Source organism: Bos mutus, chromosome 6, assembly GCF_027580195.1.
Source record: "Bos mutus isolate GX-2022 chromosome 6, NWIPB_WYAK_1.1, whole genome shotgun sequence".
NCBI lineage: Eukaryota > Metazoa > Chordata > Mammalia > Artiodactyla > Bovidae > Bos > Bos mutus.
The window spans coordinates 83,178,201-83,204,956 of record NC_091622.1 but is presented as its reverse complement, the minus strand read 5'-3'; the positions used below and the strand labels follow the sequence as shown (position 1 = coordinate 83,204,956).

The 26,756-nt window shown below is 37.0% G+C and overlaps 1 protein-coding gene and 1 pseudogene across 3 annotated transcripts in view; both read left to right on the top strand.

Moving 5' to 3' along the window:
• CENPC (centromere protein C) overlaps positions 1 to 8,880 on the top strand; it is a 93,435-nt gene extending 84,555 nt beyond the window's left edge. The window contains exons 15-17 of one of the 3 annotated variants that reach the window (XM_070372474.1): positions 441 to 595; positions 6,598 to 6,688; positions 8,309 to 8,880. In XM_070372474.1, coding sequence (XP_070228575.1) covers positions 441 to 595; positions 6,598 to 6,688; positions 8,309 to 8,379 — 317 coding nt within the window. In that variant the 3' untranslated portion in view covers positions 8,380 to 8,880. The remainder of the gene's footprint in view (positions 1 to 440; positions 596 to 6,597; positions 6,689 to 8,308) is intronic. The other 2 variants (XM_005892890.3, XM_070372473.1) reach the window with 2 other exon arrangements.
• Positions 8,881 to 8,998: 118 nt separating this feature from the next.
• LOC102278704 (large ribosomal subunit protein uL1 pseudogene) lies at positions 8,999 to 21,427 on the top strand (annotated as a pseudogene).
• Positions 21,428 to 26,756: the final 5,329 nt, after the last annotated feature.

Sequence of the window (26,756 nt, the reverse complement as noted above, 5' to 3'; positions counted from 1 at the left end):
CCAACTCTAACATAGATAAACTATTTTTATCACATTTTATAGAAAAGGGAATGAAATAGAGGATAAGCAGCTTGGCTAAGGTCATTCAGCTTGGAAGACAAAGATACAATGTGACCTTTCTAGGTCCATAGTCAGTGCTCTTAATCACATCTATCTTTCTAGGACAGGTTTATGTTTTTATTTATGAATGTGTATAAGAGACACAGGTTTGATCCCTGGTTTGAGAAGATCCCCTGGAGAAGGGAATGGCAACTCACTCCAGTATAATTGCCTGGAGAATCCCGTGGACAGAAGAGCCTGGCGGGCTACTACAGTTCACAGGGTCGCAAAAAGTTGGTTGACTGAAGCGACTTAGCATGCACGCACATGTGTGTATATGCTATATCAATGAACAATGTCATTGCTATTACTTTATACTTATATTAATTTTTTCCCTTTAGATCTTATAAGGCCACGAGATACATACCAATTTTGTGTTGAACATGATGAGTTGAAAGTATATAAAACATTGGATACACCGTTTTTTTCTAGCGGAAAATTGATATTAGGACCACTTCAAGAAAAGGGAAAGCAGCATGTAGGCCTAGATACATTGGTGAGTATATTTCTCCATATATTGATATATATGTTTTGATCTTGGCACAACTCTTAAGTTATTGGACTTGATGAAGCATTCTGTTACTATAGTACATAGGTAATTTTTAATTTTTTTCCAGATGTTTAAAGTCAGTCAACCGAAGGGTATTCTGTGTATAGCAGTGTAGTCTTGAGATTTAGAAGTTTAGGGAATGGCCTTAAAAGTATCTTCAAAATTAGATTTGCAAACAAGTCATTAGAATTTTAGAGCTAGAGAAGATTATTGAGATTAAGTCTAAATCTCATTTCTTTAATCATGAAGTTTAGAAATAAAGAATTTAAAAGACTTCAAAATCATGTCACTGATTATAACAGCAGATTGATGACTGGGAACTAGTTACTTCTATTACTTGGGGCTTCCCTGGTAGCTCAGCTAGTAAAGAATCTGCCTGCAATGCAGCAGACCCCTGTTGGCTTCCTGGGTTGGGAAGATCCACTAGAGAAGGGATAGGCTACCCACTCCAGTATTCTTGGACTTGCCTGGTGGCTCAGACAGTAGAGAATCTGCCTGCAGTGTGGAGACTTGGGTTCTATCCCTGGGTTAGGAAGATCCCCTGGAGAAAGGAATGGCTACCCACTCCAGTATTCTGGCCTGGAGAATTCCATGGACAGAGGAGCCTGGCAGGAAGCTGCAAAGAGTGGACGTGACTGAGTGACTTTCACTTTCATTGTATTACTCTATATAGCAATGTCGGGCGTCCCTGGTGGCTCAGTGGTAAAGAATTGCTTGCAGTGCAGGAGACTGCCTGCAGTGCGAGAGACACAAATTTGATCCCTGGGTCAGGAAGATCCCCTGGAGAAGGAAATGGCAACCTGCTCCAGTATTCTTGGCTGGGAAATCCCATGGACAAAGGAGCCTAGTGGGCTATAGTCCATCGGGTCATGAGAGTTGGGCACAACTTAGCCACTAAACCACCACCACCACCACATAGTATGTAGAATCCAGATCTAAAGTATTTAAAGGTTTTCTTTAATCCAGTCTTAAAATGTTATAGATCTCCAGGTCATATTAAAAGAGTAAAAATGACATATTAAACTAACTGAAGTAATAGATAATCCCTGTGTAATCATTAAGAAACAGTTAATAATGAAAATAAGCGTTATGAAATGTCATCATTAAACTAATAGTATTAATACTATTAATAGTATTAATAAGATATAATGTTTTTATTCCTTTAGAAGGAAGGAATATTGAATATCTAGTAAATATTTGAAAATGTTTAACCTGTCTAACATTCAAAGGAATCCATATTAAAAATAAGGCATACTTTATAATTACTGAGTTAGTAGAAATTATTGATTTATAATTTGTAGACTTTTAACTATAACCTATAAATAATTTGTAGACTTTCACTTATGAATGTCATTTCAGAATTTTTTCCTAGGAAAATAAAAGCTAGGGAACCTGAACATAGGTAGTTACTTATTTTAACATTGAGAGTAATTTTTGAAACTGGAAACCACTGAAATGTGCTATGGGAAGAAAATGCTTATATTTATCTTTTGACTTGCTGCCAAGTCGATTCAGTCATGTCCGACTCTGTTTGACCCCATGGACTGCAGCCTACCAGGCTTCTCTGTCCATGGGATTCTCCAGGCAAGAACACTGGAGTGGGTTGCCATTTCCTTCTCCAATATTTTGACTTAGTAATGAAATAAACCATTATATATAATAATCTGGAGGAGGAAATGGCAACCCACTCCAGTATTCTTGCCAGGAGAGTCCCCTGGACAGAGGAGCCTGGCGAGCTACAGTCCATGGGGTCTCAAAGAGTCAAATACGACTGAGGCAGCTTAGCATACGCACATATAATAATCAGTTATATAACACTTACGTATTCCAGGTATTATACAAAGCATTTTGAAGAATAGCTGTATTGGAAGAATTTTCTGTCTGCAGTTTGATTAAATGTTTATTCTTAAATGTTAATCCTTAAATGTTTTAGACAAAATCCTTTTTGTTTTTTTCTGCTAAAATAAAAAATGAAAATGACAGAAATTTGAAGGAACTATAGAAAAATAACATGTTAGTAAGTGATTATAGTTTATTTTTATTTCTTCTAAATATTGCCTTTAACGTTTTATAATGAAAATCAGAGTTAAGTTTTTTAATAACAGTGGAGTATTTTTGCATTTTTGAAAGAATGAAGCACACTTTTAAATACATGCTTTTGAGAAGCAAAAGGGCAAGATGGAGAACCACATAAGGGAGAAACTAGCATTGGTAGATTTATTAAAATCAAACCACAGAGAAATTAACAAATTAACTGTGGGAGTTTGTTGTGGAGCTTTCCTAGAAGACAAGAGGATATTAAGAAATGGAAAATATTAAAGTTAGATGGTATGGAAGAACAGATATAAACAGAATCGAGAAAAAACCCAAATGAGCAAAAGGGAGAAATATTTGAAAAAGTAGGCAATAATTGTTCCAGAACTATAAAACAAAAAGGTGACACAACACGCTTAAAGGAACCAGAGTTCCTCAAGAAATGTCTGATCCCAGGCCTGGGACTAAGCTTGGAGTATTTTATCATACCCGATAGCAAACTATCAAAAACCATTAGGATTGGGTCATAAGGTTTCAGAATCCAGCTTGAAGATGCTTTCTCTGGACAAAGATGTGAAAACTTGAGTATCAATAAGAATAATTTCATTGGGTTGATAGATATCAATTATATCTAAATCCATGAATTTGTAAGACTACTACAAAAAGAAAAACTTAATTCATTGCTGTTGGCAAATACTATGACACCAACTCACTTTGACAACAAATATGGCAAATAAAGGGAAATAATTAAACGTTTATTTTGCTGTTCTCGTATAAACTGTATTACTAGGTAACCAAATAATAGAGGAAGGGAAGTTTACCCTTTTAGAAATATTCCAGTTAATAAAAGAAGGAATGTTAGGATGGAATATTACCATTTTACAACACCCAATAAACTGTTGGATCTAGCATCATCATACACTAACATCTAAAAAGAACGCAGCCAAACATTATGTGCCTCCTATGGAAGAATACAACACTGTGTATGAAGTAGTCCTGTCTTCCCCACCTCCTTTAAAAAACAAAACAAAACCTCCACATAATATCATCTGAAGTTAAGTCCTTGGTTCTAACAACCAGTTTATAGGAAGTAAAGAATAGCAGACTTTACAAATGACACCCTGGGTTTACCCAGCAAAATCCAGCTGTGTAAAGATTTTTAAAACAAATTTTGCTGGTTGATTTACTTACTATTTAAGATGTAAGGAATAAAAAAGACAACCAAGTGGAATGTACAGAGATCAGGGTTCTCAACATTTTGTTATCCTGTGCCTTGTAAGATGTTTATAAGCATCTCAGGCCTCTCGGCACTAGATTCCAATAGTACTCTAGTTGTGAAAATTAAAAATGTCCACAGACAGTGCCAGTTGTCCCCTGAGGGGCAAAATCACCCCCAAATTGAGAACCATGCCATAGACTGAGTGTTTTAAAAGATAGATCAAGCACTGACCATAGATCAAGCACTGACTCTTAGTTGGATCCCAATTGAAACAAACCCTTTTTTTTTAACAAATGAAAAAGAAAATTTTATTTGATTAAATTAATATCAACAGCTCTTATTCAAAAGACTACAAAAAAAGCTTAAGCAAAGAAAGCTTAAGCTAAAACTAGATCGAAATACTTGCCATATAGATAACCAACAAGTGATTAGTATCCAGAATATAAATGTTTTAGAATTTCAAAGATAATGATAACTCAATAGGAAAGCAGATATGTTATTAAAAAAAAAATTTTACAGTAGCAAAAACATAAGAAGCAAATGGGTGGCTTAGAGGATAAAGCATCTGCCCACAATGTGGGAGACCTGGGTTCGATCCCTGGGTAGGGAAGATCCCCTGGAGAAGGAAATGGCAACCCACTCCAGTACTCTTGCCTGCAAAGTCCCATGGACGGAGGAGCCTGATAGGCTATATAGTCCATGGGGTTGCAAAGAGTCAGACATGACTGAGTGACTTCACTTAACTTCTTCACTTCACTTCAAAAATGCCCATACTCTGAGTGAAAAACAAATCAAGGAGTTATACATTCAATCTAATTCCATTTATATAAATTCAGAAATATACAAAATTAAAAAGTTATTTTTAAAGATCCATTTTTGCCTGATAAGAACTGTAATGAAAACAAGAGAATAATAAATACAAAATTCAGGACAGTGGTTATCTCCGTGGACATTTATGAGATAATTGGGAATTTGAATATTGAGTGTGCATTATTAATACTAAATACTCATTTATATTTATGTGTGACAACAGTGTTGTCATGTTTTAAAAAAGGACTTTGATCTTTCAGTACACATTGAAATACTTACAGGTAATTATGGTGTTGGGCATTCATTTCAAAATAATACGGAATGGGGAAAACAGATTTTGAAAATAAAGGGTTATTGGTATTTGATATTTATTTGTGGGGGAGTGTCATTCTGTTTTTGTGTATTTCAAAAGCATTCTTAGTAAAATGTTTACAGAAATGGGGAGAGGTATGCTTAGAGAGCCAAATTGAATAGATAAGCAAACAACATTTAGAAACGTATACTTGGCCTCTGGGTACAGTATGTGTTACCTTTTTTTTTTAAAGGCTATTTTTGGTAATAAAAATATTTATTTGTTTTATTAAATTATATAAGTGCCTTTAGAACCACTTTAAGAACTTTTTTTTTTTTTCCTTTGAGGGAATGTATTGTAGTGACTTAAGAACATGGATCCTGGAGTCAAAATACCTGAGTTCAGATTACTGCTCTTCCATTTACATTGTGACCTTGGAAATTTACACTCTCCCATGCCTCATCTTCTTCATCTGTGGAAAGCTCTTAAAATAGTGCTGTCTCACTGACAGATGCATACATTAAATGAATAAAAATGAAGTGCTTAGAACAGTGTCTTGCATGGTGTGGGTACTATATAAGCTCTAGCTGCTCTTTTTCTGGTATTTTAGGCTCTTTTTACAGAAATGGTAAGAAAAGGAGGAGCAGGAGGCATAATTCTCTGAAGCAAATATTCTTGATGGCTGAATCTCAGAATTTGAATATCAAAGTTTGAGGGCCCTAAATTTATATTTAGTTGTCAAAATAAAGCAGATTATTGTCAAGTGGTATCTCTGTGTAAAATGTAAAATTTTGCCCTGCTTGACTATGGAAGCCTGTACAATTGAGCACTACATTTTTCCTCTTTTACTTTCTTAATGTTGGTGCTTTAAATGTACTTTTTTAAAAGAAAATTTTTGTTCTTTTAGATCTTCAGATTAAGTTACATATACCAAGTATGTAACCTTTATAGAGGTATACATAAAACCTAGCTACTCTTCTAATATAGTTAAGTGATGTTCTTTACAATGGTTCTGAATTTAAAAAAACAGTAAATAATAACAAAAGAAATTTCTTGTATTAGTTTTCTGTATTACTGCTTTACTTAATTACTACACAATTTAAACAACATTCGTGTATTATCTCACAGTTGTATAAGTTAGAAATTGGGTGGGCTTGACTGAGTTTTTTGCTTAGAGTATCACTAGGCTAGAATCAAGATGTCCAAAGACCTGTATTGCTCTCTGAATGCCCTTAGAATGAATCTGCTTTCAAATTCATTCTGTTGGCAGAATTCAGTTACTTGTTGTTGTAAGACTGAGGTTCCTATTTCTTTACTGGCTGTTGGCCAAGGTGTCTAGAAATAGTTTACACTCCTTGGTTCATGGTTGTCTTCAGCACCAGCAACAGTGAAAGTACTTTTCATGCTTCAGATTTCTCTAACTTCTCCTCTGCTTCATCTTTCCCTTCTGCTTGCAGTAGGAAAATTATCCACTTTCACGTAAAGTTTATGTGATTAGATTGGACCATTATTGTGCCTTCAATGTTTAAGTTTTTTGGAGTATAGTTGCGGTGTTACAATTTGAAAATGAGGTTTTAATTTTTAATTTTACAGGTTTTTTATGTTAATCTTGGTTACCTTTTATGTACCTTACATGAAACACCTTATATAATAACAACCGGGGATTCATTCTATGTTCCTTCAGGTAAGAGTAATTAAAAACTTTTTCTGTCGCATAGTTAAATACTTGTATAGTTGCTCAGGAACACCATGAAAATGGAAGCCACAGTGGTCAAAATGAAGCATGATACAACTGATGTCAAACGTTTTGGTGCATATTTTAATTTTTTTGTTTAGATAAATGTTGGTATATTAGTATTTTGATACATAAAAATTGAATAAGAGTTGCTAATTGAATATAAAAATAGTTAGGAGATATATTATATCCAGCATAGAAGTAAAATTATTTCCCCATGTTATCGCAAAGACATTATGTAATCAAACAATTTTTAGTTGGTTATTTTAAACATGCAGGGTAGTGTCTTTCATCAGCTATTGAAGAGCAAAAGTCTTTGAAGGTAGGAATTTTAGTTTGTTCAATTGTTCATTCAATAAATGTGATTAAGAGTCTACCAAACATTGCTTTGAAAGTGAGATACATAAATGAACAAACAGGCAAAAATCCCTGCCCTTGTGGAGCTTACATTCTAATGAAAAAACAAAACTATAATAATAGCTAAGTTTATATAGTCCTTTATATGTGCCAACACTGTTGTGAACAGTTTAAACTCATTAAGTTAATCCTAATATGTATGAATTTGTAATAAAAAGCCTAATAAAAGTCACGGTATTGTATGCAGCACTATAAATTTGCCTTATGCGCAGCTGTCCATGTGTATTTTGCATTTGCTGTTACTAATTATCTAATTTATTTGAGTTACATTTGCTACCTTTTAACTTTGAAATTGTATTTTTCATTAATACTTTTTTACTTATCTTTTATAAGTATCTTTTATACTTATCTCTATGTTGTCTATGTCTCGTTTAGAGGAATCCATAGTGGTTCCAAAGACCTAATAATTGTGTTCAGTAAGTTAGACAGACAAAGACAGGTACTGTTTGTTTTCATTTATATGTGGAATCTAAAAAATAAATGAATATAACAAAGCAAGAACAAGAGTCATAGAGAACAAACTAGTGGTTACCAGCAGAGAGAGGGATAAAGGGAAGGGACAAGACAGGTGAAGAGTAATGAGGTACACACTACTAGGAAAAAATAAAAAGATACAAGGATGTAATGTACAGCACAGGGAATATAGAAAATATTTTATAATTTTAAATGGAGTATAGTCTACAAAAATAATTGAATCACTGTTGTATGCTTGAAACTAATATAACATTGGAAATCACCTAAATCAACTATACTTCAATTAAAAAAAACAACAACCCCAAAACATGATTGGGCTCAGAGGGAGATTTTTTTTTCCTACCTACACCTTTGTCTAATTTGTTTTTGCATTCATTATTAGAATGATGTGAAGTTTGTGTACTTTCAAGCTTTATCTAGATCATAGGTGGTGGTTAACTATTAGATTTTTCAGTTTGTAGAATTAGATAAGAGTTAATTTGGGGTTAGATGAGTTAATTTTTTCGACACTATATATCGTAACTGACATAGTGATGACTAAATATTTAATCAAAAGGAAATGATTCCTATGGAAGTAATTTTTATTTATTTATTTATTTTTTTATTTTTTTTTTTTCTTAAATTTTTAAAAGAAAATCCATCCTGAAGTAATTTTTAATTTTCTTATTTTATTTCTAGGTAATTATTACAACATCAAAAATCTCCTGAATGAGGAAAGTGTTCTTCTTTTTACTCAGATAAAAAGTTGAAAGATGAAGCAAAGTTTAAGTACATGTGTATATATATATATAAACATATGTACATATAAAACACATTGTGCAGTTGAGATGGCTATATTTGTAATTGTTAAGTTTAAAACTTTTTGTGTTGTATATTTCTTTCAGTAAAAATCAAACTTCCATATGTATTTTCTGATTTTTCCACAAATATACACATAACCTGTAGTGATGCCCATAGTTTTTAATAACACGAAAGGAATACCAAAATCACTGCTCTTGGGGATATACAGACAAACCTCGGAAATGTCATGGTTTGATTTCAGACCACCACAATAAAGCAGATATTGTAATAAAGTGAGTCATGAATTTTCTGATTTCCCAGTATATATAAAAGTTAATATTTACATTATGCTATCATCTGTTAGGTGTGCAATAGTTTTATGTCTAAAAATTAATGCATATACCTTAAGGAAGCTAACCATTATTGATTCCTTCAGTGAGTCGTCATCATTTTTCTAGTGGTGGGTCTTGGCTTGATGTTGATGGCTGCTGACTGATCAAGGTAGTGGTTGCTGAAGTTTGGAGTGGCTGTGGTAGTTTTTAAAAATAAGACAGCAACTTTTTTCTAGTTATTGTGGCACGAGGCATCATGAGCAGTGAAGTCTTCTGTGACACCCTGTATGAGACAGTGCAGGAAGTCCTGCATGGGAATCAACACAAGTGCCAAAATGTTCTGGAAATGGTGGATCTTCAGATCAGCCTGAAGAACTGTGACCTCAGAAGGACAAACACTTCTCAGCACTGTCAGGCTTAAGTTCATTCCCCTTACCAAGTTCTCCATATATGTTCTGGGAAACCAGCAGCACTGTGATGAAGCTAAGGCTGTGGATAAATCTCCCGTATGAACATCAAGGCACTGAAGAAAGTAAGAATATAAAACGGGTCAAGAAGCTAGCCAACAAGTATGACTTTTTGGCTCCAGAATCTCTGTTTAAGCAGGTCCCATAAATCCTGGGCCCATGCCTGAATAACATTGGCAAACTCCCTTCCTTGCTGACCCACAATGAGAACATGATGGCCAAAGTTGATGACGTAAAGTCCATGATCAAGTTTCAGATAAAGAAGATGCTGTGTCTGTCAGTGGCTGTTGGCCATGTGAAGATGATGGATGATGAGCTTGTGTACAACATCCACTTAGCTGTTAAACTTCTGGTGTCATTGCACAAGAAAAACTAGCAGAATGTCCAGTCTGTACATTAAGAGCACCATAGGCAAGCCCCAACATCTGTACTAAGGCACAGTTTAATGATACTGCCACCATTAAAAAAAAAAAAAGACAACATTGATCAATTGCTGCATCTTTGGAGATTGACTTCCTTCGGAGAAGGAAATGGCACCCCACTCCAGTACTCTTGCTTGGAAAATCCCATGGACGGAGGAGCCTGGAAGGCTGCAGTCCATGGGGTCGCTGAGGGTCAGACATGACTGATCGACTTCACTTTCACTTTTTACTTTGATGCATTGGAGAAGGAAGTGGCAACCCGCTCCAGTGTTCTTGCCTGGAGAATCCCAGGGACAGGAGAGCCTGGTAGGCTGCCATCTATGGGGTTGCACAGAGTCGGACATGACTGAAGTGACTTAGCAGCAGCAGCAGCAGCAGCACTGACTTCCTTTCACAAATGATTTCTCTATAACATGCCAGTGTTTTTTGATAGTTTTCCATATAGAAGAACTCACAAAACTGTAGTCAGTTCTCTCAAATCTTGCTGCTGTTTTATCAATGATAAAATTCTAAATTCTTTGTTGTCATTTTAAGCAATCGTCATTTTAAACAATCCTGTTATTTTGACAGTCTTTCTGACATTTTCACCTGGAATAAATTCCATATCAAGAAACAACCTTCTGTTCTCATCCTTAAGCAACCTTGATCTTAGGATATCTTAGGATATTGTATCAATTGTCACATTGCTTCAGACTCCACTTTGAATCTAGTTCTGTTACTGTTTCCACCACATCTTCAGTTCCTTCCTCCACTAAAATCTTGAACCAGTCAGTCATCCATGAGGGTTGTGATCAACTTCTTCCAGACTTCTATGTTCATGTTGATATTTTGACCTCTTACCATGAATCACAGATGTTCTTAATGGCATCCTTTCCAGAAGATTTACAAATTGTTTTGCTCAGATGCATTGGAGAATTCACTATGGCAGCTATTGTTCAGTAGCTAAGTTGTGTCCAATTCTTTGCGACCGCATGGACTGCAGCCCACCAGCCTTCCCTGTCCTTCATTTTCTTCTGGAATTTGCTCAAACTCATGTCCATTGAGTCAGTGATGCCATCTCATCCTCTGCTGCCGCCTCCTCCTCCTGCCCTCAATCTTGCCCAACATCATGGTCTTTTCCATTGAGTCGGCTTTTTGCATCAGGTGGCCAAAGTATTGGAGCTTCAGCATCAGTCCTTCCAATGAATATTCATGGTTGATTTCCTTTAGGATTGACTAGTTTGATTTCCTTGCTGTCCAAGGGACTCTCAAGAGTCTTCTCCAGCACCACATTTTGAAAGCATCAGTTCTTCAGCACTCAGCCTGCTTTTATTATGGTCCAGCTCTCACATCCATACATGACTACTGTATGGATGTGAAAAACCATAGCCTTGACTAGACGGACCTTTGTTGACAAAGTAATTTCTCTGCTTTTAATATGCTGTCTAGGTTGGTCATAACTTTCCTTCCGAGGAGTAGGCGTCTTTTAATTTCATGGCTGCAGTCACCATTGACAGTGATTTTGGAGCCCAAAAAATAAAGTCTGACACTGTTTCCACTTGTTCACCATCTATTTGCCATGAAGTGAGGGGACCGGATGCCATGATCTTAATTTTCTGAATGTTGAACTTTAAGCCAACTTTTTCATTCTCCTCTTTCACTTTCATCAAGAGGCTCTTTAGTTCTTCTTCACTTTCTGCCATAAGGGTGGTGTCATCTGCATATCTGAGGTTATTGATATTTCTCCTGGCAATCTTGATTCCAGCTTGTGCTTCTTCCAGCCCAGTGTTTCTTATGATGTACTCTGCATATAAGTTAACTAAGCAGGGTGACAATATACAACCTTGACATACTCCTTTTCCTATTTGGAACCTGTCTGTTGTTCCATGTCCAGTTTTAACTATTGCTTCCTGACCTGCATACAGATTTCTCAAGAGGCAGGTCAGGTGGTCTTGTATAATCTCTCAGAATTTTCCACAGCTTATTGTAATCCACACAGTCAAAGGCTTTGGCGTAGTCAATAAAGCAGAAATGGATGTTTTTCTGAAACTCTTGCTTTTTTGATGATCCAGCAGATGTTGGCAATTTGATCTCTGGTTCCTCTGCCTTTTCTAAAACCAGCTTGAACATCTGGAAGTTCATGATTCACGTATTGCTGAAGCCTGGCTTGGAGAATTTTGAGCATTACTTTGATACACATTAACACCTTGTATAGTTCTGTGTATTCTTGCCACCTCTTCATAGTTTCTTCTGCTTTTAGTAGGTCCTTACTGTTTCTGTCCTGTTTCATGCCCATCCTTACAGAAAATGTTCTCTTGGTATTTCCAGTTTTCTTGAAGATATCTCTAGTCTTTCCCATTGTATTGTTTTCTTCTGTTTCTTTGCATTTTTCATCTCAAAAGGCCTTCTTATCTCTCGTTGGTATTCTCTGGAACTCTGCATTCAGTTGGTTATATCTTTCCATTTCTCTCTCGCCTTCTGCTTCTCTTCTTCCCTCAGCTATTTGTAAAGCCAACTCAGATAACGACTTTGCCTTCTAGCATTTCTATTTGGGATGGTTTAAGTCAGTGCCTCCTCTACAATGTTATAAACCTTTGTCCATAGTTCTTCAGATACTCCCTCTACCAGACCTAATCCCTTAATTCTATTAATACTCGTCACCTCCACTTATAGTTATCGGGGATTTGATTTAGGTCATACCCGAATGGCCTTGCTCAAACTCATGTGTTTGAGCAAGCTCTGGGAGTTGGTGATGGATGGGAGGCCTGGCATGCTGCAGTCCATAGGGTTGCAAAGAGTTGAGCATGAATGAACGACTGAACTGAACTGAATGGCCTAGTGGTTTTCTCTACTTTTTTCAATTTAAGCCTGAATTTTGCAATAAGGAGCTGATGATCTGAGCCACAGTTAGCTCCAGGCCTTGTTTTTGCTGACTGTATAGAACTCCATCTTTGTCTGCAAAGCACATAATCAGTATGATTTAGGTATTCATCATCTAGTGATATCCATGTATAGAGTTGTCTCTTGGGTTTTTGGAAAAGGTTGTTTGCTATGACCAGCGTGTTCTCTTGACAAAACTCTGTTAGCCTTTGCCCTGCTTCATTTTTCACTCCAAGGCCAAACTTGCTTGTTTTTCCAGGTATCTCTTGACTTCCTACTTTTACATTCCAGTCTCCTATGATGAAAAGAACTTCTTTTTTTAGTGTTAATTCTAGAAGGTGTTATAGGTCTTTACAAAACTGGTAATAACCAGCTGCTTTGGCATCACTGGTTGAGGCATAGACTTGAATTACTGTCTTGTTGAATGGTTTGCCTCGTAAACAAACTGAGAATATTCTGTCATTTTTGAGGTTGCACCCAAGTAACTGCATTTTGGACTCTTGTTGACTGTGAATGCTATTTCATTTCTTCTAAGAAATTCTTGTGCACAGTAGTAGATATAATGGTCATCTCAATTAAATTCACTCATTCCTGTACATTTTAGTTCACTGATTCCAAAGACATTGATGTTTACTCTTATCATTTCCTGCTTGACCACATCCAGTTTACCTTGATCATTCACCTAACATTCCAGATTCTTGTGTGATATTGTTCTTTATAGCATTGGACTTTACTTTTACCACCGGACCCTTCCACAACTGAGCATCATTTCCGCTTTGGCCCAGCCACTTCAGTTTTTCTGGAGCTATTAGTGATTGCCCTCCATTTCCCTAGTAGCATATTGGACACCTAACTGGGGTCCTTATTTTCCGGCATATCTGTTTGACCTTTTTACACTGTCCATGGGGTTCTTGAGGCAAGAATACTGGAGTGGTTTGCCATTTCCTCCTCCAGTGGACCACGTTTTGTCAGAACTCTTTCTTCATTATGACCTGTCCATCTTGGGTAACCCTGTAAAGAATGGCACGTAGCTTCACTGAGTTATGCAAGCACTTTTGCCAGGCCAAGGTTGTGATCCATGAAGGAGCAGTCAACTATAATATAATGTTTATGTACCATTCTTTTGCCTTTAGTCTAATAGACTCCACTCATTTCCAGAGTTACTTGGGTCAGCACCCGTGTCTCTCTCACCCCTTCAGTGAAATTGTTTGATGCATTTCTAATACAGTTAGATTGTTTTGTCACATCTGCATTCTATCTGGAGATACTCTGACCTAAATAATTCTGTAAAAATTTGCATGTTTTATTTAACTGTACTGTAAATTCCTATGGGTTTTGATAAATGCATAGTGTCATGTATCCACCATTACAGAATCATGCAGAATAGCTTCACTGACCTAAAAATTCCCTGTGTTTTGCCTCTTTAACCTCTTTAAAAATGATCTTCTTATAGTGTCTATAGTTGGCATTTTTCGCAATGTCATGTACTTGGAATTATATAGTGTATAACCTTTTTATAATGGGTCATTTCACTTAGCAATAAGCATTTAAGATTCCTACATGCCTTTTGGGGGCTTGATAGATAATTTTTTTTTTTTAACTTATAAACAGAATTCCATTGTATGGATCCATCAGTGTTTGTTTATCCATTCACCTACTGAAGGACATTTGGTTGCTGCCAGTTTTTGGCAGTTATGAATAAAGCTATTATAAACATTTGAAAGTAGGTTTTGTGTGAATATAAGTTTTCAACTCAGTTGGTCAACTACCTAGAAATGTGATGCATGGGTTGTATGGTATGATTATGCTCAATTTGTAAAACTGCCAAATGTTGTTTTATAAAACCTTGGCTTAGGATACTTTATAATCTGAAAACAGCTTGTCCTTGTTTTTCCATCTATCTTCTCAACCCTTGCATTAATGTTGCTTTCACCACTGGCAACACATACAACATATATTCTCCTTTGACTCTGTCTTTTATAACCTTTACAGCCTTTTACATTTATTATTTTATTTTTCCTCAGTATTTTTTTCTGCCACCTGTTAATAGTTTAGATAAATTCATTTATCTGAGCCTTTTAAAAATACCTATGACTTATCAGCTATTGCAGTGCCTTGCCTCTTTAGTTTCAACCACCCTAGGTTAATAAGACAGTCGAGGTTAATTGGATGACAGGAGAATCTTTTTCACTTTTTTAAAAAGCTTTATCAAGTTGTAATAGCATCATCTTTTAGGATTTTAAATAGCTCTGCTGTAACTCCAAAACCTCCACTAGCTTTATTGGCAACAGTGCTTCCTAAGGCCCACTTCACATTCCAGAATGTCGACTTCACACTCCAGAATGTCTGGCTCTGAGAGATTACACCGTCATGGTTATCCATGCTAAGCCTTTGGCTGTATGGATCATGAAAAACTGTGGGAAACTCTTAAAGAGATGGGAATACCAGAGCATCTTACCTGTCGCCTGAGAAACTGAGATGCAGGTCAAGAAGCAACAGTTAGAACCCCATATGGAACAACTGACTGGTTCAGGATTGAGCAAGGAGTACAATAAAGCTGTTATTGTCAGCTTGTTTATTTATATGCAAAGCACATCATGCAAAATGCCAGGCTGGATGAATTACAAGCTGGAATCAAGGTTTCTGGGAGAAATGTCAACAACCTCAGATATGTGAATGTTACCACTCTAAAGCCAGAAAGCAAAGAGCCTCTTAAGGGTGAGGAAAGTGAAGTGAAGTCACTCATTTGGGTCCGACTCTTTGCGACCCCATGGACTGTAGCCTACCAGGCTCCTCCGTCCATGGGATTTCCCAGGCAAGGATACTGGAGTGGCTTGCCATTTCCTTCTCCAGGAGATCTTCCTGACCCAGGGATTGAACCCAGGTCTCCCACATTGTAGGCAGATGCTTTACCATCTGAGCCACCAGGGAAGTTGAGGGTGAAGAAGGAGAGGGTGAAGAAGGAGAGTGAAAAAGCTGACTTAAAACTCAATATTAAAAAAAATAAGATCATGTCATCCAGTCCCATCACTTCATGGCAAATAGAAGGGGAAAAGTTGGAAGCAGTGACAGATTTCCTCTTGTTGGGCTCTAAAGTTACTGATTCCCTGGTGGCTCAGATGGTAAAGAATCTGCCTGCAATGTAGGAGGCCTGGGTTCGAGCCTTGGGTCAGGAAGAGCCCCTGGAGAAGGAAATGGCTACCCACTCCAGTATTCTTGCCTGGAGAATTCCATGGACAGAGGAGCCTGGCAGGCTACAGTCCATGGACTCGTAAAGAGTTGGACACAACTGAGCGACTAACACTTTGACTTTCAAAGTCACTGCAGATGGTGACTGTAGCCGTGAAATTAGAAGACGATAGCTTCTTGGCAGGAAAGCTATGACAAACCTAGACAGTATTATAAAGCAAAGATATTACTTTGCTGACAAAGTTCTGTATGGTCAAGGCTATGGTCTTCCCACTAGTCATGGATGGATGTGAGAGCTGAACAATAAAAAAGGCAAGAGTGCATAAGAACTGACGCTTTTGAACTGTGGTGCTAGAGAAAACTCTTTTAGAGTTCCTTGGAAAGCAAGGAGGTCAAACCAGTGCATCTTAAATCAACCCTAAATACTCTGTGAAAGGACTGATTCTGAAGCTGAAGCTCCAATACTTTAGTCACCTGATGCAAACAGCCAACTCATTGGAAACAAGCCAATGAATTGGCTTTCCCAGCACTTTCCCTCAGTGCTGGGAAAGACTGAGGACAGGAGGAGAAGGGGGGTGACAGAGGATGAGATGGTTGGATGATATTCCCGATACAATGGACGTTAACCTGGGCAAACTCGGGGAGATGGTGAGGGACAGGGAAGCCTGGTGTGCTGCAGTCCGTGGCGTCATGAAGAGTCAGACATGACTTGGTGACTGAACAACAACAACATTGAGTTGTAATATTTAAAAACTACACATATTTAATGTATACAATTGATGAGTTTGGATATAATATGCATGCCCATGAATTCACAATAATCAAGGTAATAAACATATCTATCACCCCCAGAAGTTTCCTTATGCCTATTTGTTTTGTGTGGTAAGAACATTTAACATGATATCCACCCTCTTAACAAAATGTTAAGTGCACAGTATAATTTTGTTAACATTAATAACATTGTGTTATACAGTATATCTCCAGAACATGTTTATCTTGTATAAGTGAAACTTTATATTCATCGAACAGCAACTTCCTGTTTCACCTCCATCTTGGCAAAATCCACTACTACTTCAGATGTCTCATGAGTGGAGTCATGTAGTATTTGTCCTTTTGTGACTGGCTTATTTCACATAGCATAGTGTCTTGGAGATTCATTTGCATTGTTGCATATGGAAGGATTTCCTTCATTTTAAAGACTAAATAGTATTCCATTTTAATGTATATACTATATCTTCCTTATCCATTCATCACTGATGGCTCTTTGATTCCATATCTTGGCTATTGTAAATAATTCTTCAAGGAACATAATTCTTCAAGGAGTGTAGATATCTCTTTGAGATACTACTTTCATTTCTTTAAGATATATACAAATAAGTGCTGGATCATATGGTAGTTCTGTTTTTTATTTTTTCAGGAATTTTATATTGTTTGCCATAGCAACTGCACCATATTACATTCTTACCAACAGTGTACAAGGGTTCTAATTTGTCCACATTGTTGTAAGGCTTGTTGTCTTGTTTTTTGATAAAAACAATTCTAAGAGGTGAGAGGTGATACTTCATTGTGGTTTTGATTTATATTTTCTTGATGATTGGCAATACTGAACATCTTTTCATATTCTCATTGGCCATTTGCCTTCTTGAGTCTTTTGTCCATTTTTTTGTTTTGAGTTGTATGAGTTCTTTATGTATTTTGAATATTAACCTCTTATCAGGCATACATTTTGAAAATATTTTCTCCCATTCTGTTGATTACTTTTTCATTCTGTTGATTGTTTCCTTTATCATATGGAAGATTTTTAGTTTGAAATAGTCCCACTTGTTTATTTTTGCTTTTATTATGTATGCTTTTGATGTCATATCCAAGAAATCATAGCCAAGGCAGTGTCAAAAAAGCCATAGATTGTTGTTCTCTACTTATTTTGATTTGAATTTGCACATTATAAATTTCAATCCAAATGTTTTTTCAATTTACTTTCTTTCCTAATGAGTAGGTTTAATTAGTTTAAATTTTAAGTGTTTTGTGATTATTTGCAGTTGATTCAAAACTAATGAAAGCCACTCTAAGGATTTGTAGGAGATACCATATTTAGTGAAAAACTGCACACACAGGTGCTTGCTAGTGGTTTACTGCCTAATGCTTAGAACTATGAAACAAATGATATGTAAGACCCAGTAACTGCCTATAAGAAGCTTACATCTTTTTAAGAAGATAAGCTATATATGTGCCAACATAAGGGCAATTCTGCATAGTTCTTGGTATCTTCCAATAATGTTTATTTTATGCCTGGGCATCTAGTAAGTGTACAGTAGCAACTTTCTCAATAAAATTATCTTTGGTTTGACCTAGACACCCACTCTTTGGCTTAAGTTGGTACTTACCAGTCCCCTTGACCAAAGGACTTAATGATTTACCAACTATTATTGTGTTAGGCAATACATTAGAATGTGTAAGCTCAAGAACATATTATTATTATATTATATTATCAATATTTTATATTGAATTTATATTTATAATAACATGCTTATTATAAATATAAATTCAGTATATAAATTATTTTCAAGGAACATATATCTGTATAGTTAACATGATATAATATGGATATAATCTCTATGTATATATTATGTATAATTCATTATGTATTGAAAGGTCTGAATCAAGGAGGACATGAATATAAGCAAGGCAGGGAATAATTAAGCTCAGAGTGTTTTGTTATTGAATTTAAGTAAAATAGAAGATTGTGAAAGTCAGTTTGGTCTTAGGTACTATATTATTTGGAGCCTCAAATAATATACTCAGCAGTAAAGAATCTGCCTGTCAGTGCAGGAGATGCAGAAGATTTGGGTTCAATCCCTGGGTTGGGAAGATCCCCTGGAGAAGGAAATGGCAACCCACTCCAGTATTCTTGTCTGTAAAATCCCATGGACAGAGGAGTCTGGAGGGCTACAGTCCATGGGGTTGCAAGAGTTGAACATGACCAAACACACACTAGGCTATCTGCTATAAAAAAAAAAAAAAAAAAAAACACAAAATTATCAATAACTTAATATAGTAAAATTTTATTTTTTGCTCATGCAAAGTCCCAAGGTGATCTTTTTCGGAATGCCTCTTTTTGGCAACTCTCTCCCAAGAGGCAAGAATACTCTTAAATACTCATCCTTAGGGACACAGGGTCAGAGTCTAAGAGAGGCAGTTAATAGCATAGCCAGTGGCTTTGCTTCTATGTTAGTAATATTTTAAAATAGTATGTATTATCTATTGTCATCATAGCACTGTTGTAACTATTGCAAAACTTCAGTGACGTTTATCTTATGGATATTCATGGATTGGCTAATTGGGACCTGACTTGAATGGTCTTGACTGAGTTTTCATATTTGTCTATGGTTAGTTTTTGGTTGGTTAGGTAAATTTGCTAACCACCAGGGCTTCCCTGGTGGCTCAGACTGTAAAGCGTCTGTCTACAATGCTGGAGACCAGGGTTCAATCCCTGGGCAGGAAGATCCCCTGGAGAAGGCAGTGGCAACCTACTCCAGTACTCTTGCCTGGAAAATCCCATGGACAGAGGAGCCTGGTAGGCTACAGTCCATGGGGTCGCAAAGAGTCGGACACGACTGAGTGACTTGACTTTAGGTAAATTTGCTAGTCTTGGCTGGGCCACTTGCATCTGAAGTGGGATGTCCCCTGAATGTTATCTGATCTAGGATGACTTTACCTGGGTGATCAGTACAACTTGGCCATTCTGTACATATTTCTTCTTCTGGCAGGGTAGATAGCTGTCCCAGGTATGTTCTTTTGGCAGTGGTAAAGGGAAAAGAGCAAGCAAGAAAAAATATTTAAAGTTTCTAAAACTCTTAGACTTATTTTTTTGGCCAAAGCAAGTCACCAAGGGCAGTCCAGATTTTATGAGGGGAAATACAGTGCCTCCACCTCTTTGGTAAGAGGAGCTGTGAAGTCACATGGCAAACAGCATGGATACAGGAAGGTTAAATAATTGGAGCCTTATTAGCAGTTTACCATTTGATACTTAATTTTGTTTTTTCTTGTTGCTTTTATTAAGAGATTGTTTTTATGCAAAGTGAAATAAAACTGACAGACAAATATTAAAAGATCTCACTTTTATGTAGAATCTAAAAAGTCAGACTCACAGAGAACAGATTGGTGGTTGCTAAAGGCAGGGTAGAGGATGAGGGGAGGTGGAGAGGGGGAAGTGAAGGCTCAACAAAATGGGTGAGGGAGATCAAATGTACAGATTTCTGGTTATAAGATAAACAAGTTCTGAGGATATATAGCATGGTGACTATAGTTAATAATAGTTTATTATATATATTTACAAGTTGCTAAGAAGGTAGATCTTAAAAGTTCTTACTACAAGAAAAAAATGTGTAATTGTGTGAGGTGCTGGTATTAAATCATGAGGTTGTACAGTTTAATGCAATGATATATGTCAATTATAACTCAATAAAGCTGGAAAAAAGAAACATTACTTTTTCTCAAAATATTTTAATGCTAATACTGAGATAGTAGAGAATAATGATTTCCCATATTTAATATCTAGTCACTTTCTTGAACTTGTTAATTCTGATAAATTTTCTGCTGCTTTTCTTAGACTTATATAGTAAATATAAGTTCAGTCTATAAATCACTTGCAAAGAATATTTATATACATGTATATATGTGTGTATGTATGTCTGTATGTGTATGTGTGCATATCTGTGTATTTTTTCTCTTTTATAAAAAAGTTATACATTTATTTAGGTTTTCTATTTCAATGCTTTGGCCAGAAGCTTCGGAGCAAAGTTTTGCTCCTGATTTCAAAAGTTAAATATTTAGTTTTACATTGTTAAGGGGGATGCTGATTTAAGATAAATATTCTTCATATTCTTTACATTGTTAAGGAAATAGTCTTCTGTTCTCAATTTTAAAGGATTTGTCAGGAAAGTGGGTCTAAATATTATGTCATAGTTCTTGGTTTATATTAAGTTTAATAAGTAAAAAATCACTGTATAAAGCATTAGGACAGTAGTTGGCATGTGAAGTTGACAAACTCGTTTCACGCCTACCAAATTGTTTTATGTTCCTTTGCCAAATTTATGATAGATGAGACACACACTTTTAATTCTTCAATTTTTCCAGCCTTCTGATATTATTATTATTCTGATATTCCTTGCCCTTCTGGACTCATAGGTAGTTGTTTTTTCAGGCATCCTGATTACTCTGTAATCAAGTCAACACATGGAACATAAATGAAAAGAAAATTGTTCGTTTCCTTATTTGACTATTCATAGGAAAGTCAATTGAGGTAGCCACTATGGAAAGCAGTGTGAAGACTCCTCAAAAAATTAAAAATAAAACTACATATGATTCAGAAATTCTGCTTCTGACTATTTACCTGAGGAAATAAAACACCAGCTCAAAAAGATATCTGCACTCCCATGTTCATTGCAGCATAATTTACAAGGTTCAAGCTATAGAGTCAAACTCAGTGTCTACTGGTGGATGAATAAAAATGATGTGATCTATATGTGTGTGTTAGTCGTTCAGTTGTATCCAACTCTTGACTACCCTTTGGCCTGTAGTCAGCCAGACTCCTCTGTCCATGGACTTTTCCAGGCAAGAATACTAGAGGGGGTTCAGTTCAGTTCAGTTGCCCGTCGTGTCTGACTCTTTGTGACTCCATGAATCACAGCACGCCAGGCATCCCTGTCCATCACCAACTCCTGAAGATCACTCAAACTCATGTCCATCGAGTTGGTGATGCCATCCAGCCATCTCATCCTCTGTCGTCCCCTTCTCCTCCTGCCCCCAATCCCTCCCAGCATCAGAGTCTTTTCCAATGAGTCAACTCTTCTCATGAGGTGGTAGCCATTCCCTTTTCCAGGGAATCTTCCGAACCCAGGTATTAAACTCATGTCTCCTGCATTGCAGGCAGATTCTTTACTGAGTTACTAAAGAGGATGTGAGAGGTATACACACACACACACACACACACACACACACACACACACACACACATATATACATACTGCTGCTGCTGCTGCTAAGTCGCTTCAGTTGTGTCCGACTCCGTGCAACCCCATAGACGGCAGCCCACGAGGCTCCCCTGCCTCTGGGATTCTCCAGGCAAGAACACTGGACTGGGTTGCCATTTCCTTCTCCAATGCAGGGAAGTGAAAAGTGAAAGTGAAGTTGCTGAGTCTTGTCCGACTCTAGCGACCCCATGAACTGCGGCCCACCAGGCTCCTCCATCCATGGGATTTTCCAGGCAAAAGTACTAGAGTGGGGTGCCATTGCGTTCTCCGATATATACACATACATACACATATAAAATGGAATACTATTCAGACACAGAAAAGAAGGAAATCTAGCAATCTGTGACAACATGGACCTTGAGGGCATTATGCTAAATAAGTTAGATAGAGAAAGATGAATGCAGTGTGATTTCACTTATATGTAGAATCTAAAGCAAAAACAAAACCCACTGATAAGAAACTGGTAGTTGCCAGAGGTAAGGGATGGCAGATGAGTGAAGAGGGTCAAAAGGTAAAAATTTCCAGTTATTAAGTCCTGGGAATATAATGTACCGAATGGTGACTATAGTTAAAAATACTGTATTGAATGTTTGAAATTTTCTGAGTAAATCATATGTTCTCAACATAAAATTGTAAGTGTATGGTGACAGATGGTTACTAGACTTACTGAGGTGATCATTTTCCAATATATACAAATACATATATATATATACACACAAATATAGCCTCTTGATGACAGTAACAAAGAATAGCAAGAAGAGATAAGAAAGCCTTCTTCAGCAATGCAAAGAAATAAAGGAAAACAACAGAATGGGAAAGACTAGAGATCTCTTCAAGAAAATTAGAGATACCAAGGGAACATTTCATGCAAAGATGGCCTCAATAAAGGACAGAAATGGTATGGACCTAACAGAAGCAGAAGATATTAAGAAGAGGTGGCAAGAATACACAGAAGAATTGTACAAAAAAGATCTTCATGACCCAGATAATCATGATAGTGTGATCACTCATCTAGAGCCAGACATCCTGGAATGTGAAGTCAAGTGGGCCTTAGAAAGCATCACTATGAACAAAGCTAGTGAAGGTGATGGAATTCCAGTTGAGCTATTTCAAATCCTGAAAGATGATGCTGTGCAAGTGCTGCACTCAATATGCCAGCAAATTTGGAAAACTCAGCAGTGGCCACAGGACTGGAAAAGGTCAGTTTTCATTCCAGTCCCAAAGAAAGGCAATGCCAAAGAATGCTCAAACTACTGCACAATTGTACTCATCTCACATGCTAGGAAAGTAATGCTCAAAATTCTCCAAGCCAGGCTTCAGCAACATGTGAACCGTGAACTTCCTGATGTTCAAGCTGGCTTTAGAAAAGGCAGAGGAACCAGAGATCAAATTGCCAACATCCGCTGGATCATGGAAAAAGCAAGAGAGTTCCAGAAAAATGTATATTTCTGCTTTATTGACTATGCCAAAGCCTTTGACTGTGTGCATCACAATAAACTGTGGAAAATTCTGAAAGAGATGGGAATACCAGACCACCTGATCTGCCTCTTGAGAAATCTGTATGCAGGTCAGGAAGCAACAGTTAGAACTGGACATGGAACAACAGACTGGTTCCAAATAGGAAAAGGAGTACGTCAAGGTTGTATATTGTCACCCTGCTTATTTAACTTAAATGCAGAGTACATCATGAGAAATGCTGGATTGGAAGAAGCACAAGGTGGAATCAATATTGCCGGGAGAAATATCAATAACCTCAGATATGCAGATGACACCACCCTTGGCAGAAAGTGAAGAGGAACTAAAAAGCCTCTTGATGAAAGTGAAAGTGGAGAGTTAAAATGTTGGCTTAAAGCTCAACATTCAGAAAACAAACATCATGGCATCTGGTCCCATCACTTCATGGGAAATAGATGGAGAAACAGTGGAAACAGTGTCAGACTTTATTTTTGGGGGCTCCAAAATCACTGCAGGTGGTGACTGCAGCCATGAAATTAAAACATGCTTACTCCTTGGAAGGAAAGTTATGACCAACCTAGATAGCATATTCAAAAGCAGAGACATTACTTTGCCAACAAAGGTTCATCTAGTCAAGGCTATGGTTTTTCCTGTGGTCATGTACGGATGTGAGAGTTGGACTGTGAAGAAAGCTGAGTGCCAAAGAATTGATGTTTTTGAAGTGTGGTGTTGGAGAAGACTCTTGAGAGTCCCTTGGACTGCAAGTAGATCGAACCAGTCCATTCTGAAGGAGATCAGCCCTGGGATTTCTTTGGAAGAAATGATGCTAAAGCTGAAACTCCAGTACTTTGGCCACCTCATGCAAAGAGTTGACTCACTGGAAAAGACTCTGATGCTGGGAGGGGTTGGGGGCAGGAGGAGAAGGGGACCACAGAGGATGAGATGGCTGGATGGCATCACTGACTCGATGGACGTGAGTCTGGGTGAACCCTGGGAGTTGGTGATGGACAGGGAGGCCTGGCGTGCTGCGATTCATGGGGTCGCAAAGAGTCAGACACGACTGGGCGACTGAACCGAACTGATGACAGCAAGAGAGTAGAGTGAAAAAGCTAGCTTAAAACTCAACATTGAAAAACCTAAGATCATGGCATCTGTTCCTATTACTTCCTGGCAAATAGATGGGGAAACAATGCAAACAGTGACAGACTTTCTTTTCTTGGGCTCCAAAATCACTGTGGATGGTGACTGCAGCCATGAAATTAAAAGATGCTTGCTCCTTGGAAGAAAAGCTATGATCAACCTAGACCGCATATTAAAAAGCAGAGACATTACTTTGCTTACAAAAGTCTGTCTAGTCAAAGCTATGGTTTTTCCAGCAGTCACGTATGGATGTGAGAGTTGGACCATAAAGAAAGCTGAGCGCTGAAGAATTGATGCTTTTGAATTGTGGTGTTGGAGAAGACTCTTGAGAGTCTCTTGGACTGCAAAGAGATCAAACCTATCAATTCTAAAGGAAATCAGTCCTGGATATTCATTGGAAGGACTGATGCTGAAGCTGAAACTCCAATCCTTTGGCCACCTGATGTGAAGAACTGACTCATTGGAAAAGACCCTGATGCTGGGAAAGATTGAAGGCAGGAGGGAACAATAGAGGATGAGATGGTTGGTTGTCATCACAGACTTGATGGACATGAGTTTGAGCAAGCTCCAGGAGTTGGTGATGGACAGCAAAGCCCAGCATGCTGCAGTCCATGGGGTCGCAAAGAGTCAAATACGACTGAGTGACTGAATTGAACTGAACTGAACCAATATCAAATCATTATATGGTACACTTCAAACTAGTATAATGTTCTGTGTCAAACATAGACAATAACTGCTCAATAAAAAATGCAAGGTAATAGTTCATCAATGGTAACAAATACACCACACAAGACATTAATAAGAGAGGAAACTGTGGTATATATATCAAGATGGGAACAGGCATATGGAAATTCTGTGTACTTTACACTCCTTTCTGTAAACCTAAAGTTACTCTAAAAAATTATCATAATAATAATCAGCTAGATAATTTTGGTGTTTCTGTTACATACCAGGCAGAATATCTTAATATTATGGAGTCAGTTCTTGAACAGCTTCCTGGTTTGGGTATTGTACCATGAGAAAGATGTAGAACAGAGCTTAAGTCTTCAAAAATAGATTTGAGGAGAGTTTAAAGGATAGACAGCTGCATCCATGGGTACAAAATTCTAAAATACTTCATGTCCTTATTTTGTCAAATGGCAGCCCTGTTGGCCTGCTGGCTGTTCCCAGGGTATCCACCCTACAGAGAAGCCTGACTAATAATAAATGCCATGCCCTTACATGACACCTACCTTCTTCTTCAAATGAATGGATTTTTAGGGAGAATGGACAGCCAAACTGCAGAATAAACCCACATAAGGAGGAAAAAATACAGCCCATAAAAGAAAGATCAAGATGAACTGATACAACAACCATCTTGGAAGAGACAGAAACAATCTAGATAAGAGAATAAAACATAAAAAAAGTAAAAAATTCAGCTGATGTCTTCAGAATTATGAAAGAAGAAATTTGATCCATAAAACAAGCATGGCTATTGGTGGGGAAAAGAAAGAAGCAATTGGGAAAAGTCAGTTGTTAGAAATTTAAACGTTCAGGAGGTGTAATAAATACTAGAACATAGTCAACAAAGTAATTGGCATTCTAAAAGATAGAGATAAATAAAAAGATGTTAAATATGATAGACAAGCTAAGGGACAGAGAAGATAGATTCAGTGGGTACAGCATTAATAGAAATTGTGTAAGGAAGGAACAGATAGTGGAAAGGAGAAAAGCAACAACAGGAGACAATTTTTTTGAGCTGAAGAAAGTCTTCAAATTGCAAGAATCCTCTAAAAGGCAAGGAGAAAAAAGTTTAAAGATATATCTAGAAACATTTTGATAACACTTTCTGAACTCTTAAGGATAAAAAGGAAATTCTAAAAACTTTGAGAGACAAATAAAAGATCCTTACAAAGCAAGAAGAATCCGCTTCAGACAGCTCATCAGCAATACTTTGCAGTGTAAGACCAAGGAAATTCCTTCCAAGTCTGAGATAAAAGGGTTTTTGAACTTAGAATCTATCCCAGTCACACAGTCAAGTGAAGATAAGATAGACTGTTAGAATGAAAACAGCCCAAAAGTTTATGACCAGTAGACATCATGTGAAGAAAAGTGAGATTGTACTACTGAAAAAAAATTGCAAAGATGAGCACAGAAGATAGCAGAAATCGTATGGATCAGTATGTCTCAAGTCATACAGTTCTCTGGTTGTTATTCTTGGTTCTACACTGCAAATTATGATATTTATTACAATTATCTTCTAAGGGATGATTGTTGTTGGTTTTAAAATAAATGTATGTAAAGTTCCAGAGATGTAATTTTAGTTACAGATTATAATGTAAACTATCATAAACTTAAGAATGCAAAAAGTGATGTCATTAGTAATACAATTTCAATTTCTAACTTCTAAATTTTCATTAAATTCACTGGTAAAAGTGTTATTGCTCAATTGGGTCTGACTCTTTGCAACC